Source organism: Heliangelus exortis, chromosome 30, assembly GCF_036169615.1.
Source record: "Heliangelus exortis chromosome 30, bHelExo1.hap1, whole genome shotgun sequence".
Lineage (NCBI taxonomy): Eukaryota > Metazoa > Chordata > Aves > Apodiformes > Trochilidae > Heliangelus > Heliangelus exortis.
This window is the reverse complement of record NC_092451.1, coordinates 4387951-4406291: the sequence shown is the minus strand read 5'-3', so window position 1 is coordinate 4406291 and position 18341 is coordinate 4387951. Positions and strand designations below refer to the sequence as shown.

Here is an 18341-nt window from a genome sequence, read left to right as displayed (position 1 = left end):
GATTAAGCAGGATTAAGATCAGAGATGTTTTCATCATGGATCCAAAACCAGCCCAGCTCAGGAATGATTAGAAATCCTTCATCCTGGCCAAGCAGCTGCTCCACTGGCTTTGATACCAGACCTACTCTCACTTTTGCCATTTTTCTTCCCATCCCTTTTTGGACTGGTCACATCCAAGCTGCGTACGATTTTTGGGTGGCTTAATACCCCTTAAAAATGAAGAGTAGAGCTTGGATACCCTGAAAGCTGATGGACACCTCAAGGTGCTGTGAATCCTCAGGCAAATGTTGCCAGGTTCTGATTCACTGCAGGCAACCACTGCCCCACACTGGAGCTCCAGGTATTTCATCTTCCAGCTCCAGATAAAACACACAACTTCATTAAATGGTGTTTGAAATGCTGCTGATGAGGCAGGGCAATGCTCAGGTAATTTATCTGTCCAAGTCCAAGAAGAGCAGCAGGACCTGGGAAGGAGCTCCCGAAACTTGAACTTTTTGTCTACAGGTTGACAAATTGAAAGAATTTAAGAGCAATCCCCAAACCTAAACCAGAGGGTTAGTTCTCTGCTGGGAAGTCTTCAGCTCATCCTCTTAGCTGGACAGAGTTACTCGAAGCTCAGTGTACTAAGAGAGCCTGAAATTTGTTTTAATTTGAAGTAGGAAATAAGTAATTTAATTTCTGCTGCATGGATGTTGCTTAGACACTCATCACCCTGCAACTGGTTTTACAGGGAGTTTTGCTGCCCAAGAGGTCAGGAAAAGAAGAAATATGGGCTATAATTAGTGCTAGTGCCTCTTCCCCCTACCCCACCCCAAAAAAAAAAAAAAAAAAAAAAAAAAAGTAAAGAAAATGTAATGTGTCTTCAGGGTAGAAGTTGTGGGCTGCAAGCTGCACGGGTCAGGAAAGTGGCTGGGGATTGTCTTTTTAGGTGGCACTTGCTACAAAGAGCTGATTGGTCTTTACATCACCTGGAATCCCAAAGTGTTGACTTTCCTTGGATGGCTGAAACGAAGGGGGACACCACACTGCCAGGTTGCATCTATGCCCGCATTTATTTATACTGAACAGCTTTAAAAATACAGAATAAAATAGCTTTATCTACTATTATTCACAACATCTGGTCCAAATATTACATTTTTAAATATTTAATTGTTTAATGAAGCAATGTTAGAAACAAAAATAATGAAATAATTAAAAAACCAAACTCCATAAAAGAATTACACATCTCAGAATAAAATAAAAGAAACCAAAAATAGAACCAACCAACTAAAAAAAACCCTCTTGCTGTTGAACAAAAAGTTTTACAGCCAAAGTCAGTCACAAAAAGTCATGAAAAAAAAAAAAAGTATTTATCCCCACTGCCTAAGAACAGTCAATAGTTTGTTACTCCAAAGGTTGTTATAAACAGACAAAAGTACAATAAATTTGGACTGGCAGCAAGATGATTTACCTGGAAAGATGGAGGAAATACCAGCTAGTACACAAGGCAATTCTAAATACCTCTCCTATCAACATGTACGGATGACAATCAATGCACAGTCACAGTCAAATCAGAACCAGACAGGAATATTTGGGAATGGAACACAGCTCCCCAACACCTGGAAGCAGCTCAGCACCAAGCTGGCCTCACCCCACGGGCAGAAACAAAACCTGAGCAGTCGTGGCCTCCTCCAATGCTGCCAAAACTTGGGCCAGAAAGGGGAGAGCACAGAGGACCTGGTGTCCCAGGGCCACAAAATATCTAAAGGACATGCACCAAAAGTAGGATGTTTTCTGCAAAAATGACTGGCCCACCACTCCCTCAATAAAAAAAGAAATAAAAATAATCAAGAGTTGCTTTTGGTTTGAGGCCACATCAAAGCAGCCCGGGTGGTCGTGCTGGTCAATGCAGATTCTGCACTGAGACACAGGTGATGCTGAGCACAGGTTGGTTGAGATGGTGTGTGAACTGAAAAAAAAATTCAACCCTGTGGTGCCTGGAGTGCTGTTTATACCCCAAAACGATGCAATTTTGGAATGGTTTTGTTCTCAAGACGGGTGGCACTCACTGGGGGATAAATCCAACTGAGGGTTTCAGTTTGCAGGTGCCAATTCTGCATTGGGAGGACCAAGATCTCAGTAGGGAGATGAATGCTAAAAGAAAACCTTTAGTTTGTTTTTTGTTTTTGTTTTTTTTTGGTAGGAACATAAACATGGGTAAATAAAGTATACACAACTACTATAGATTCGTCAATGAAGAAATTCTACCATCACATGACATTGTCATGACAATCATACCACTCCCTCCCAGGAAAACTGTGCTCATTGTCCTGAGTGGAAATGTTATTTTTTTAATATATGGAAATAAAATACTGCAATATTCATGTACAAACCAAGTTGCCATATTTAAAGTCAGTATTACAAGGCAGAAAGCAAATTCTGGGTTCAAAGTTTCAACTTTCTAAGCGAGGTACCTGATTTAAGTTCCTCCAACAACACACTAATATGACAATACTCATCGGTCACAGCTGCTAGCTATGAAACCTTCATTTCTACAGGTATTATTTGCAAGTATTTGCTTTAGAAAATGTACGCCAACATGTCTGCAAGAATTCCTAATTTAACCTTAAAAAAAAATAGAATAGAATATCAATTACAAAAAGTCCCAAGTTCTTTTGTTTTGTATACACTGATACCACCTTTGATATGACAAAATGGTATTTTCTACCATGAATACTTGCCCTTCCATCTTAAAAGTTTGGTTGAAACATCCCCTTGCCTCTTAACTCGCATCTTTTGGGTCTTGTCTTCCCATTGAGGTTTTGTTTAGCTGAGTTGTTTGAAAGGCAGATGATAAGATACATCTCCAGCCACCCTTCCTCATCAAAGCCTGGATGTAACCAAACATTTAGAGTATTTAAATACTTTTCAAAATGGGCACATTAATCCTCTGCACACACAGCAGCTCCCCAGCCTCCCCCCAGCCAGCCAGGGACCTTCACACCAAACCCCCTGCATGGAAAAGCAGATGAGGGAGGAGGATTGTTTCAGGTCCTCAACTGCCTGCTGCAGCTGCACAAACCCAGAGGCAGCTCAGATTGGCTTTTCCCCCTCAAAAAAGCAATGCACCTCTCCTTTGACTGGTGCTTGCAGGTGCTTGGGAAAGAGAAAAAAGAGCTTCTCTTCCCAAGCACTGGGCTCTATCCCTCGGCACCCCGGCCATCTCCACTGCAACCCTGTGCTGATGCTCCAACAGAAACCTGAGGCTCATTCACGTTTGTAGGAAGATGGAGAGAGTTGTTACCTCTGCAAGTTTGGTTACATAAATGCCTGCTAACTACAACTACTTCTTTTAGTGTTTCCCACTGGTCAGAAAAGCAGACATGCCAGTGGAATGCTGCGGTGCTTCTCTCACAGAATCAGCGGAGTAAGACCCAAAGCCACAAAACCAGAATTATATCCAACAGTTGAAAGAGAATTATCAGACTTATTGGGATAGTCTTTCCTATGCTGCAAGGAAGGGGTGGTGTTCTGCTCCATGAAGAAGATAAAAGCTCTCCCCAGACTGGTTGCCCTGTAATTTGACGGAAGCGTCACAAATGGTCTCGGCAATTCCCTGGGGAAGGCAGTGCAGAACACACACAGCTTTGGGCAGCCAAAGGTGAGGGAGGACAAACTGGTCCTCATCACCTCATCTCCTGACTGCATAAGCATGGACATGACCAAAATATCTGGGAGGGGGGAGAAGTTGGAAAAGCCTCAGGACATGGGGGTCAATGCTCCGCTCCGTGCCCAGCAGCAGCGCTGGACTTGATGTTTCAGTATTTTGGAGGTGGCACTGTTGAAATAAAACACTTTCACCTCCCTTTCTCAACAGTTACAAGAAACCAACTTTGGCATTTTACATCATTATAGCCACCACATATAGGTGGTTTTATTTTTTTTTTCCTTTTATATGTATATATCTTTTTACCTCCCCCCCACATCTCCTGCATGTCTTTGGTTGCACATCAGGTTGGGAAATTTAGAAGCTTCGTACCACTGATTAATAGAGGTCTTCACACTCAAAATCATCCACAAGTGGATGCAGAAATCTACCACCTCACTATCTGAAGAGGGGAAAAAAGAGTCTCTAAAAATGATAAAAACTATTTTGTTTCACAAGCAAACTAACCTTGTTTACTACACGGTAACTCTTCTGACCAGCTTTTGAGATAGCCCAATTGACACCAAGACTGCAAACTACTGAAAGTTCCCTGAAGCAGGAACAAACACATGCTTTAGTTATGGAAAAAAGCAGTATAAAATAGTTGCTGGAAACAGCCATGGCATGCTGAGAACGCTATCAATGGAATCATTCCAACTCTACACTACTCAGAACTGATCCATTAAGCTCTTTCCCCACCCCAACCCCTCCATGCTTCAAGAACAAATTCCCCTGGAAGTAGACTCAGAGAAAACAGAGCTCCTGCAGCTCCTGTCCAGTAGTCAAACTTTGATAAATAGAAAAGTGAATTACAGGATCTCTACTGTTAAGGTTTTTTTTCCAGGAATACAGAATGCAAGCACCATAGAGCATACTGGCCTTGAAATTACATTACAGACTACATTTCCCTGATGATCTCCACAGCTCAAAAAAAACCAAAATGCTTTTGGGGCCACACTGTAGTCTAAAAACTAACTTGCAATAGTAAGAACATTAAACAGGAATAAAACTCTTTTAATTATGAATGCATGATGAGCATATGAACACCCACATAACATCAGAGCTGAGACTATTCAGGGAGGGGGGACAAAAAAAAAAAAAAAAAAAAAAAGAAAAAAAGAAAAAAAAGAAAAAAAAAGAAAAAAAAGAAAAAAAAAAAAAGAAAAAAAAGAAAAAAAAGAAAAAAAAGAAAAAAAAGAAAAAAAAGAAAAAAAAGAAAAAAAAGAAAAAAAAGAAAAAAAAGAAAAAAAAGAAAAAAAAGAAAAAAAAGAAAAAAAAGAAAAAAAAGAAAAAAAGAAAAAAAGAAAAAAAGAAAAAAAGAAAAAAAGAAAAAAAAGAAAAAAAAGAAAAAAAAAGAAAAAAAGAAAAAAAGAAAAAAAAGAAAAAAAGAAAAGAAAAAAAGAAAAAAAAGAAAAAAAAGAAGGAAAAAAAGAAAAAAGAAAAAAAGAAAAAAAAGAAAAGAAAAAAAAGAAAAAAAAGAAAAAAAAGAAAAAAAGAAAAAAAGAAAAAAAAGAAAAAAAAGAAAAAAAAGAAAAAAAGAAAAAAAGAAAAAAAAGAAAAAAAAGAAAAAAAGAAAAAAAGAAAAAAAAGAAAAAAAAGAAAAAAAAGAAAAAAAAGAAAAAAAGAAAAAAAAGAAAAAAAGAAAAAAAGAAAAAAAGAAAAAAAGAAAAAAGAAGAAAAAAAGAAAAAAAGAAAAAAAGAAAAAAAGAAAAAAAGAAAAAAAGAAAAAAAGAAAAAAAAAAGAAAAAAAGAAAAAAAGAAAAAAAGAAGAAAAAAAGAAAAAAAGAAGAAAAAAAGAAAAGAAAGAAAAGAAAAAAAAGAAAAAAAAGAAAAAAAAAGAAAGAAGAGAAAAAAAAGAAAAAAAAGAAGAAAAGAAAAAAAGAAAAAAAGAAAAAAGAAGAAAAAAGAAAAAAAGAAAGAAGAGGAAAAAGGAAAAAAGAAAAAAAAAAAAGATCTGAATGGTGCCCTGATTGGACCCAATACCCGTGAAATCACCCAGTGGATGAGGGCAACAAATGTAGTGTCTCTGCTGGTCAAAATCCTCTCCAAGCATTAACAGCTTTTGCAGAAGCCCCACACAGAGAAAGGAAAAAGAGGCAACATCACCCCTCAAGATCCCACCAAGAAAATTCTGCCTAGATCCAAAGCAGTGAATGCTGGCAGCGCTTTGCATGGATACGGATGTTAATTGCTTAGAACTGCTCGAATAATTAACATCTTCGTTCAGGAAAGGTTTTGCTGGCTACAGGAACTGTAAAAACTCTTCTTGCATCCAGGCTGGAAGCTTAGAAGTTTCCCATCTCTGCAAAACACAAGCTACACAGAGCCCTTTGGAAGGAAACCTGCACCTGGACATTATAAATTAGGTGGTTAAATGCCAGGCAGAAAAAGCAAATGTTTAAAAATGTGAAGTGACACAAAATAAGTGGTTCCTTCCACAGCACTAAGCCAGCAGAGGTCAGTTGTCATTTTTGTCAGCAAAGTTCTTACAAAACTTTGTCTTAATACCAGGCACCTGAGTGCATTATTATTACTAAGTTATTAGTAATTAAAAAATAATTGTTCTCATGATTTGTTAATATCAACTAAACCTGATTTCCACAGGGCTGAGAATCTGGAATGATCAAATCAGGGAGCAGAAAACTACATGGGATCAAACACGACTACAAGTACATTAGGTAGATTTTTTAAATTTATTTTTTTCCTCCTTCCTTTCTCAAGAGATTCAGCTTTTCTGGAGTAACTTACAACAGTGCCAGGAATGAATGTGCCCAAAATGTCAGCATCAATGACTGCAATAAAATCACCCTAAAAAAACCCAAACATTTTTCAATAGCACCTACACCCTTCTAAAACCTAAAATAACCAGCCTTAGGTATGCAGGTATCTGTAGCTTCTGAAAAGCAGACAGAGAAGCAGATTTTTGCCCCAGAGACACTAGATCTGGCAACCACCACCCACAACAGGAAAGCTTTTTTTTTTTTTTTTTTTTCTTTTTAAAAAATCTGTCTCAGCTCTGGTTCCAGAATTTAAATGCAGATATACAAAACATATATTTTAATGCTTCTTAATCAGCAAGAAACTGCAAATACATCTTTTACTACAACTAGATAATATAATTTCAGCAAAGGCTATACTGTAGCTTCTGAATCTTCATCTGAACTCCTGCAGTTGCTGCTTTTCCTGAAGCCTTTCCACGTGTAACCCACGAAGGTTGGGCTGATGGGCAGGAAGCTGAAGCACCTGTATTTTTTAACAAAGTTCATGCCAAAAGGCAAATCATATGTTTCCATGCCATCCAATGACTTGTTTCCTTTCCCAACCCCTTTCTTCCATTTCCGTATTCCCCTTTCTTCAGGGCTTCCTAGAAGCCAAAAGAAAAAGGAACAAAAACCATACACATGAATATCCCTATGGAAACACACACATACACAGAGGAGGTTAAGAAAGAAAACCCCATGTCTCAGGCACCACATTCAGCAAAGCACTGCAAATATCTTTTAGATCCTTCAAAGAGGCAAGAAGAGAAAAAACAAGTTGATTGAAAATTATTATCTGTTTTATTTTCTAACTGGAAGTCAAGGCAAATTTTTGCTCTCAGATGAACAGAAGGAGGTTTGGATCTAAAATATTTTTCCTCTGTCTTTCTTCTGAAGAAGACTATTACTCAGGGTTGATTCTTACCAGCTATTTTATATGTTTAATAGGATGGAGACCTTTACTGAGAAAGATTCCAAGTGTTCTCAAGGAAACTGAGGCACACAGGTGTTGAGCAGCCTGCTCTGGGTGTTACAGAAGTCAACAACAAAGGCAGTAAGCATAGGATCATAGAATAACTTGGGTCCAGAGGGACCTCTAAAGGCCTCAACAACCTCCCTGGTAAACCTGTTCCACTTTCCCACTAATTTAATCACCTGCCTTCAGCTAGTATTTCAGGTAAATGACAAGTACATACTGACCTGGAATGGTGTTATCCAAAATAAATGCAACACAGCCACCAACAAACATGGCTGTGGTGAGAAGAACATTCAAGACTTGATCAATGCCTGCTATTCCTAGAAGAACAGGGAAAAAAATGTTTAGAATTTGAATTGTTATCATACACATCCTACTGATTTACACACAGGTCAGCTGGGAAAACTTCCTACTGAGTTCACTAAGTACTCAGTAGGGGACTTTTAAAACCAGCTGGGAATAGAAGCAAAAGAAGTTTCACCTAATGCAGTCCTCCATGGGGGCTCCTTCTTTCCCAAAACATAATGCCATGAACTTCCAGTTGCTTAGAAAAATGTCATGAGATGCCATTTTAGTTTCTGCAGCAGACATAGCTGCTTAATTTAAACTAAATTGAAAACTGCTAAGCGGAAAAGGGGAAATGTTCATTATGTGAAATCATGAGGCCAAAAGGAATTCTTTTTATATAGCTTTACTTTTTAAAAGGGCAAGAGTTTACAGCACCAGTTCACAGAAGAACATTATATTAATGTATCATCACCTAACTGATTGAATGACCTGCTTTTCTGAGCAACTTCCTACCTAGAGCTTTTATTGTCTCCATAATACTTTGGGTTTTAATCTTTTTTATCCTCTACGTGTTACTTTGTACTGGTATGTCCTTTGTGTATGAGTACAAGACAAAAAGTGAATGTGAATGATCTGAAAACACCTACCTGTGACCAGTGGATTTTGTTTGAGATAGCTTGGAAGGACAAGTCCAAAGAAAATGGAAAATCCAAGTACAAACAGGTTACGAGAAGAATTTAGATCTATGAATTGGAGGTTAGACAGCCCCACAGCTGTGATCATCCCTAAATAAAAATAAAGCAAGTCTCAGTTTTTATACAGTCTTTTTCTTCAAGAAAACAGCACCAGACGTGTGAGCGCACAGCACACAGTGCAAAGGAGAAAGCCACAGGGTACACAGAGGAGCAAAAAAAAAAAAAGAAAAAAAAAAATGTTACCAAAGAGAGTGCAGAAGAGGGCACCCAGCACGGGGTCAGGCAGTGATGCAAAGAGAGCACTGAACTTGCCAACCATCCCAAGTAGGAGCATGAAGGCTGCTCCATACTGAATGACCCTGCGACTTCCAACCTGCAGGAGGACAGAAAGGAAAGGACACTGGAAAAAGCCCACACTGAATCCACCTTCACACCTCACATGTCATTTTATGGTTCTTTAAAACTTCTTTTTCAAGCTTCCGTATGTAGGTTTTGGTGATGTTAAAAGCCAGGCTGCAAAGCCTTCACTGATGTTGTAACATGGCTGCACCCCAATTCTGAGTTTATTTTATTTTGGTTTTGTTTACATTTTAGTCATCTTTGAAACTGCACGATAGCGACATTGATTTATGCAAATGCTCAGTCACTACAAGGCAAACAAAATAGGCTCCCTAAAACTACATATTTATTCCCAGACACTCAAACACAAACTTTATGTGATTATTTTGGAGAGCATGATATGGTAACTAGTACCTTACTGAAGTATCCATTTCACCATTAACATCAGGGCAGAAGCTGCCTACACTTTTGCCTCGATTAATCAGACTCAATTGATTGGCCTCCCATTAAATAAAACTCACTCACAGACGTGCTCAAAGGCTTCCCAGTACTGGCATCCAGTTGAAGCCTCAAATTGAAATTCTAAGCACAGTCACACACTGACTTCCAGGGAGGCAAATGCTTCTTCAAACGTTGCAATGGTGTAATGAGATCACCAGGACTACGTAGTCTTTACTCAGGAGCACTAAAGATTTCCTCTCCCAAAGAACCAGCACAGTATCTACATGCCAAAAATCTATTTTAATATAAACTGAAGTTGAAAAGCTATTAGGTTTTTAGGAATGAGTATGCAGACAGGAAAACAAGGCAAAATACTGGAGAGTAGCCATCCAGCTGTGCCATTGTGGATGAGGCAGATTCACTCTTCCATCATATGCTCTGAACAGCCCCAACTGTAGTTAACTCTGGAACAGCTGCCAGTTTAACATTCATTTTTCTCTGTTTCCAAGCAAAACATACACTCCTCTCTATGGAATGTTAATAAAAAAGGTGCTGTTAATTCATATCAACTTCTATGAAGTAACAACAGAAATGGAGCAGAACAGAATAAACCCTTCTTTAAGGATTTTTCTAACCAACATTTCTGCTAGGAAATTTCCATCAGCAACTGAATGGAAGACTTGTACAGACAGCAGATGGTGCTGTTAGTATTGATATTCCACCCTAAACAGAATCATCCTTTGTGCAGAGAAAAAAATGGCTGAAGACAAATTCATTATCTATATTGGATTAAATCCAAGGGATGAGTTACTTAAGTGGAGAGAGTACATTTTCTACCTTGCATGCACGAAGGAGACTTATAGCTTCCAAGCAAAATACACAACACAATATACTCACTTGGAACATAAATTACTCTTACCAATTTTGCTGCTGTTTCTGAACAAAGGTAAATTAACAATATCAAGCAAATCTAGCTGCAGTCCAAGATCTCCCCATTCAGCAAGGCATTTAAGATCATACCCAGCTCCATATGTGAACAAAGGAATTTTTAAAGTGCTTATAAATTTTTCTGAATAACACCTCAAAAAATATGTAATCCCCTACATGCTGACTGCCTCAAAACCCTATTATGATGAAAGCAAATATTTAGGGTAAATTTAACTGTGAAGTTACCTTCACTGCAGCTCCTGCTCAAGCTTATTTAGCATCATCTGCTTAATGCAGGTTTTCTAACTCCTTTACTCTGAATAAAAGTAAGATTTTGGGGGTCTTTATCTAGAATGCATTTTCATTAGACAATGGCTGGCACACGTAAATTGAGTAAATTCAGGATGCCATGTAAAGTTTGTCTGCAAGTTTTAAGTGGTATGGTTTTGTGGAAGAGGATGATGCTGTGTAAGACAAAAATGGCATGAAAATCATGCAGAGGAGATAAAATACTCAAGTCATTAAGTGATCAAGGTAAAGCACGTACCTTTGTGATGCCCAAGACACCAATGTTAGGGCTGGAAGAAGTAGATCCATTCCCTGTCCCAAATACTCCATCCAGAACACAGGAGAGACCCTCAATAAAAATCCCCCTGTAAATCACCAATAGAATAAGAGTCAAACTTGTATCAGTGCAGACTCACTTCAGATGCTGCTTTAAAGCTGCAGCCTACACTGCTGTCTGTTCAGGCATCTGTCCCACATGAATTATTATAACTCATGTTTCAAACACCAGCACACCTGGAAAACCAATCTGAGTTCTGTTTTCTATGTCTTAGATACCCACATTCTTCAACTGAGGAAATTACAAAATAATTCAAGTCAAACTTAAGGCTGCTCTTCATTTCTAAAATTGCATTTCAGGTGAATTTCATAACCTCTCCCAATTCCAGAACCCATTTAGAATCCTGTCCCTATGGAAACTGTATGATTAACTTCCATTGATTCCAGCAGCAAGAGGCCCAGGCTTCCAATGTTAAACTTCCAGCAAATTAATTCACCATGACAGCTGCATCTTCTATTTCAGATAATTTTCAGATTTCTTGGCCCTTGTGCTTGACCAAATAGTAACATTTTATCTCAATATACATTCCTATCTTATCCCAAGGGAGGGGGGAAAAACAAAAAAGGGGGGAAAAGAAAAGCTTAAAACATTGAGAAACATTTCTTTTTAATCATACCTGTTTATTGCATGAATTGGAGGAGGAGGAGCACAAGACAACCTGGCACAGGCGTAGTAATCTCCGATGGATTCAATAATGCTCGCAACAACTGCACTGAGCATTCCTATTACTCCAGCAGCTGAAATTGTTGGCAGTCCCCACTGAACTGTGAAGAAAAGAAAACTGGAATCTCTCGTGCCACAGCAAACAATTTAGGTATCCAAACATACTGCAATTTATTTTCCTTGAACAGAATCAGCAAACTCCCTTCTTGGTACCACAGACTGGTAAGTTCAAGTAGATCAAAGGAGCGGAGGAAAAACCACCCAACCAACTGCTTTGATCACACTTGGAAAAAAAACAAAATCCCCTAAACCCCATCAGAAAAAAATTCCTCCTGTTCAGAAGGAAAGAATTTGAATGGCTGCTGGTGAAAAAAACAATTCTGATCAGTGAGGCGAATGCCACTTAATTATTATTGCTCTGAAAACTCAGTTCTCAGTTACAAGTTTAGTCTAATGAAGGTAATGGCCAACAAACAGCTATGATCATTGCACAAGCTCCTTCCAATTCCAGATTTCTGTAGAAGAGAAAGTAAGATTAATTTAAGCCCACAGAAAAGCTTGGCAAGTTTTCCACAGCAATTGCCATGATGCTTTTATCTCTTTGAAATAGATGAGACTCTCACAACAAAAGGAACTTTAAGTCACCCAAATGTGAATGAACAAGTCTCCACAAATAAGAAAGGTCTAATCAGGGTGGAGAAGTTTTCCTCCTCTTCTTTCCCAAAAAGCTTCTATTCTGCATCCTGCAAGCACTGCTTTAGAAGTGGGTTTTTTTTTAAGAACTAATCAGAATCAAAGCATATGGAAAACCACAGCAAAGTTGCCACATGGCAACAGTGGTGTTACTATTTCTATTATTCTAGTCTAGTAGAATATTATTCTATTATTACCCCATTCATTTGCACAAGGGTGAACCAGCTGTGCAACTCACTCTCATGCCATCAGAAGCTGTTCTTAACAGCATCAGCCTGAGAGGTGGCCAGCAAAAGAACACAAGCATCCAAGACGTGTAAAGAGCTTTGTGGTGTTCTGTCCTTTTGTCCAAACAATTTTTTCTGTCCTCTGAATAAGCACTGACTGACATCTTCTAACCTGCCCATCAGCCTCATTCTAACACTGCTTCTGGAGTCAGGGCATTTTTGTGTGTTTGGGGCAGGGAAGTGAGCTGGAAACAATTCCACACACTACTGATTCTTCAGACAAGAATCATTGACTTCAGTAGCTCTACAGGAGTTGTAATAATCCATCCCTATTGTTGTCAAACATTAACAGCAGCTGACAGGTACAGATAAATCAACCGTTTCCTGGAAATCCATTCACAGTCACACATATAACAGTCAAGAGAGACTGAGACAAGCCCTGCAAGTGCCTTCTACAAATTCAAGTTTCAGAAACTCTGTTTCTCTAAATTAAAAAGGAAAACAAGGAAAAAATCATCTCCACCTATAATGTCTTTAGGTCAGTGCACATTGAAGTACTGAGAGAAAACCAGCAATGCTTCTGGAAACAACAGAAATGATACTCACAGGCATTTTATTATAAAGAAGAGCCCCTAAACTGGACATACTTACAAGGATAAGGAACCTTGAACCACGGAGCTACCAAGAGCACTCCTCGCCGTGCATCTGTGCGAGCGTAGAAGCCATACTTGGAACTGTCAGGGGGAAAGACATCTGTCACAGTGAAGATGAAGCAGAGCAACCAGGACACCAAAATAGCCAAAATAATCTGTAAAAGAAGAAGAAAATAAATTGTCATTGGCAATGCTCACCGACGGCAAAGCTTCTGCAGAGCATCGATCACAAACATATCTGAGCGTGCTGTTAAGTGATATTTATTAAGTGATATTTTAAGTCTGAAGAAGCAGCAGAGCCTGTAATGGATCCCTTAGGTGTTCCCCACCCTGGTCCCAACAAAGGTGCTGTTACCAAAGCTTTAGAATTTAGAGCAAGCCTCTTCCCTCCCCTTAACAAATGGGAATGTTCCCAAATGGGCACCTAGACAAAGTAGTGATTTAGTCTCAGTTTTACCAGGGAGATAAAAAGAAGCCTTTCACATGAGGGAATCTAGCATTGGTTTCAGAAAACCAGAAGATAATCTCACCATCATTTTTTTGGAGGGCTCAGGTTAGGCTTCCACTGCATGCATAAACACATCTTCCCTACCCCCTCCTCTCCCCTCCATGATCTTCATCAGAGAAACACCAGAATAGGATCTGGCAAGACTACAACATGAAACTATTTCCTGGGGTAAAGGAGCCATTTTAAGTTCCCCATATGTCTGTTCAAAGCCTTTATCTCACCTTTGAGATCTATTGTATTATTACAAAAAATCAAACTCAAGGGAAAAAAAATACTCAAAATACAAATTAGGCTGTTGGTTTAGGTTTTTTTTTGCAAAGTGAAGAATAAGTTCAACTACTTACAGGGAACATTTTGAAAAGTTGCAGCCTGTATGCTGTCCATCCTTTCTTGGATTTGTAAATGGGTAAGGGAAATTTGACATTTCTGGCATACTGAGAAAACAACAATACCAGGAAAATAGTCCTGAGAAAAAAGGAGGAGAAGGAAGAGAGACCTGTTATTAGCATCATTATGGTAAAAACCCTTCTCAGCAACAAACCTGTTCCAGCTCTTCAGACACAGAATACAAATGTACATTTTAAATTTAGCACAAGACAAAGCACCATAAGTGAATATATTTTTAAAGAAATTATTCCACAAAAGCCAAACCATCATAATTTATATTCTAACGTGCTTCAATAGCCAGCAGCAAAGAGGCAAATGAAACCAGGAAAATGAGCCAGACCAGAGAAAGATATTCAGAGCTCAGCAGCCATTAGCAAGGAGCTGTGCTGGGCTGCTTGCTTCTTTTTGAGTCAAACTCTACCCCTGTGTCCAGGTCTGCTCTGCAGCTGCTACCAAAAGGAAAGCAACAGGAAAACTGGAGGCCAGTATACAAGAATTTTTACATTTCAAAATTTGCATGCAACTCCAAAGCACTTGAAAAATTTATGTGAAGGGAAATTATTTCCTAAGAACCTTAAGAATCTGTATCTTAAGCCTTCAGAACTGTAAGTTCTTAACTATACTAACTTATATATAACATATCTGTAATGTAACTATTCCTAACTTGGCTATTAATAGACTTAGTTATTAAGATATAAGTCTTACCTAAGTTTTAATATCTAGTATCGAAATATCTTAATACCTAAAGACTTCAGAATTCTTGGTTTTTTTCTGTATACACATCTTTCACTAAACAGCTGTATATCAAGAACCATAGAACCCCAAAACCCCAGACATCACCAGCAAATCAGCTTATTACAGTTTTTAGATGCCTCAAGCATTACGCATTTCCCCCTCTCCTCAAAACTGCTAAGTTCCTCTACATGCTAAAAATCAATTCAACTCTGCAGCTAAATTAAGTATCCACTGTGATGAAAAATAAAAAACCAGGGCAGGTTGCTTAATTTTGAAATAGCCAAAACCAGTTTTGCTTTAAAAAGGCTACACAAAGAGCTGAGCTGCCTGAAACAGCAAAGCTTTTCTGAAATTTGAGATTATGTTTTTATCAGCTGACTTAAAAAAAAAAAGATAAAGGCAGATTTGAAACCTCCCTCCCCTTTTTTCTATCCAAGATCAGTTTCAGACTGTAAGAAACAAAACAGAGCTTTATTCTCCTTCAGTCTCCAGGAACAAAGAGCTGTGCACAAGAAGGGTGTCATTTAGAGCCTTTACCCCCAACTAGAATTTCATGATAAAGGCACCTTTTCCTTGCACTCAGGGAATGTTTTGGCATCTCTCTCAAAGCCCATTATGGAAAGATGGGCTCAGCTGCCAACAGCAGCTATTCTACCTTTCCTGCCATGCCAGCTCTGAGGACAGGTGGGTTTTTCTTTTTATTTCTTTAGTACAGAGTTGTGAATAACATTATATTACAGGAAATATTATACTGGTTACACAGCAGGGGGTCTTAATGCAATTCCATAAAATGTTACCAAATATCTAAATGCCCAAACAGTTTTGTTCACCAGATAAGCAGGCAAAGGCCACTTCAGGAGCAATTTCCCTTTTTACAGCTCAGGATGTGATGTGTTTTACATATTACATTCCTTCACCTTGGCAGCCACAGAACAAGGTCAGAAAACTGAAAATCTTGTCAAATACCATCTGCAGCTCTTAGAGGACAACAACTCTTACCCAGGTATTATTCTGCTGTGCTAGACAGGATTTCAAGTGCCACATCTTGTAGAGGTTCAAGTAACTTCTGAGTGGCTCTAGACGGTTACGGAGCTATTTTCAACAACCTAGTGCACATTTTTGCATGGCAGAAGCCAGAAATACTTATTGACTGGGTAATATTTAAATCCTCTTCCTAAATTGATTTATTTTTTTCCATCTGTGAAATGTCAATTTTAATTACACGTTTCCATGTCCAATTCACCAGAGGCCTTCTTGATTGATTTAACAGGAGTCCTAACTTGCCTAGAATTTGTTTTACAGGAAAATAAAGCGTTCCTTTGGGTCAGCTGCTTAACATAATTACAAAAATATTCATTATGCTAACATCTGAGATAAAAGAGAATTAAACAGCCCTTTTAATCATAAGCTGCACTTACAGAATACTTTATGTGTTCAAAGTACTCTGCAAACAGATTAGTCAGATGAGAATCTCATCTCCCCAAGTCATTCTTTTTGCTTGAGAGCCAGCACAAAGGTGGTCACTCCACTCTGAATACAGCAACTGCTTCACCCCTTTCCCTCTCCCTAAAATGTGGTTTCCATCCTTATTTGGCTGCTTATCCACAGCATCTCTCACAGGACACTTCTGTTTTCATCTCTTTTTTCCAGCTGCTCTCTTTCATACCATTAATCTCAATCCCTTAATCTCCCTGGCATCTATACCTACAGAAGCACGTATACCATGCCCTGATATTCACTCTAAAAGCCTTTTTGCCTACTAAAGAGAAATCTGTCAGCTATCTCACTATCTGCAAGATACTTACTATTGTCTCCTTACTATGGTAATCTATGCCTCATCAGTTGATGGCATTCCTGGAAACATATCTCTGCTCTCATACACATCTCTCCAGGCTAAAGGTGAGCAAACCAGTGATCATGATTAATCACTACTACCAATAGTATTTGCTTGTTGTTGTAGAGTAAGAAACATATACAGCAACAAAATCAAAACAGAATTACACATTGTTCACTGAAGTCTCCCATGTGTTGCTCAAACATCTTTTCTGTAGCACTGAATGAGACCCAGCCAGTGGCTCCCCTGACCAACTACTGTTTTATAAAAACCTCTCTTCTCCACACCTCATTTCCAGCTGCTGTCCTTTCCTTCATCCTCTTCTTCAGAACAATGGGACAGGTTGCCCAGTGAGGTTGTGGAGTCTCCTTCTCTGGAGACATTCAAAACCTGCCTGGATACCGCCTTGTGTGACCTACTTTAGGTGATCCTGCCCTGGCAGGGGGGGTTGAACTCTATGATCTTTTGAGGTCCCTTCCAACCCTTAACTTTCTGAGATTCTTGAGTTGTTGCTGTCCTTTTTGCCAATTTTCCAGCTGACCCTATCCAACCCTACTCACATTCCTTGCTACACCTTTGGCAGACGAGCAGCCTCAGGCTTTTTCCATGGCACTCCAAAATTCCTGCATGACCACTCACCAACTGGGACCCTCTGGCTCAAACCAAGACCACCCAGGAGTACTTACAACATAGCAATACCCCAGTGTTTGCCTGCTCTTTCTCCAGCAGCTTGGAACCCAGAAAGCCCAATGAGAGCAACAGTTGGAGTGATGGTCAGAGGTCCAATATATCGCAAAAGAGCACCAGGCAGGCCAAGGAAACCAATCACCACTTCTATCAAGGAGGACATGATGATAGCACCTTGGATCTGAACACACAAAGAGGGGAAAGAGAAAGCTCAGTCAAATCTTAAAAGCCAAAACATTTTTTTTTTGTCTGCCATGGATTACAAACTGCAGTTAAAAAAGAATTCAGTGACACAGAAGAACTCAGCAAATTTTTCGTCATAAAACAGCTCATAATGTTTAAGTGACTTATTGCTTAAGCATAACACTTATGGTTTTCTCCACAAAACTATTCCACAACAGACCAGTGGGCCAGTCTGGTAGTTGTGTGGATAGCACATCACACTGTCAGACAGGAGACCTGGGTTCCAGGCTAACCTTTAAGCTCTCAGATCGAACCGGCAAGGGTTGCTGGCGCCACGGAGGTGATGCTCCTAGCTCCTAGGGGCAGAGTGTGTGCTGCATTGTTCACAAGTGCTCCTTAGAAGCTGGTATAGAGCAGCGTTGTGGTCTCAGGAGACTGTCAGCCCTCTTGGCTGCAGGGCTCTTGGCAGGATGTAGCTATGGTTTGAACATGGGGAAGAGAGAGGGGTTGTTTTTAATTAAGAAAAAGTTTGCAGCCCAAAGCAACGGGATGGGAGATAAATTCCATGACACACGCCTTCATTTGGACTACTCTAGCTACCAGCCTAGCGTGACGCCGGGACACAACCCTCATCCTGGGCTCTGCAGAGCATGATGAAGTTCAGACTGCAGTGCTGTGAGTGGAGAAGGAGTTTGAGAGAGTTCACCAAGTCTCAGTGGCTTCTCAGAACAGTCTCCAACTGAAGACGCTTAGGGATGGAACCACATTTGCTAACTGTGGATTCACCTACCATGGGGCAGCCTGTTGAGCAGAACGACAGCAGGCAAGTGGTCTGGGAGCAGCTGAACTGCTCCCAGCGAGCACAAATAAACCACAATGTGTCAAGAGAGGAGTGTACATCTCGCCTGTGCATTTTACTGCACATCTTTTGGAACGTGGTAACTAAACTCCTTGTATTTGCTGTCCAGCAAGGAACAAGTTGAAAAGACAAAGACTTCCATGAAATGAGTGTAGTGATATGTTCAAATGAAAGTCA

General features: G+C 39.3%; 1 protein-coding gene across 6 annotated transcripts in view; it reads right to left on the bottom strand.

The window, feature by feature from the left end:
• Positions 1 to 6397: 6397 nt before the first annotated feature.
• Positions 6398 to 18341, bottom strand: part of SLC23A2 (solute carrier family 23 member 2) — a 57136-nt gene continuing 45192 nt past the window's right edge. For all 6 annotated transcript variants that reach the window (XM_071728973.1, XM_071728972.1, XM_071728970.1 and 3 more), the window contains 9 exons: positions 17122 to 17303; positions 13824 to 13944; positions 12970 to 13126; positions 11352 to 11499; positions 10658 to 10763; positions 8647 to 8776; positions 8356 to 8493; positions 7645 to 7740; positions 6398 to 7049 (listed from right to left, as the gene is read on the bottom strand). In XM_071728973.1, coding sequence (XP_071585074.1) covers positions 6817 to 7049; positions 7645 to 7740; positions 8356 to 8493; positions 8647 to 8776; positions 10658 to 10763; positions 11352 to 11499; positions 12970 to 13126; positions 13824 to 13944; positions 17122 to 17303 — 1311 coding nt within the window. In that variant the 3' untranslated portion in view covers positions 6398 to 6816. The remainder of the gene's footprint in view (positions 7050 to 7644; positions 7741 to 8355; positions 8494 to 8646; positions 8777 to 10657; positions 10764 to 11351; positions 11500 to 12969; positions 13127 to 13823; positions 13945 to 17121; positions 17304 to 18341) is intronic.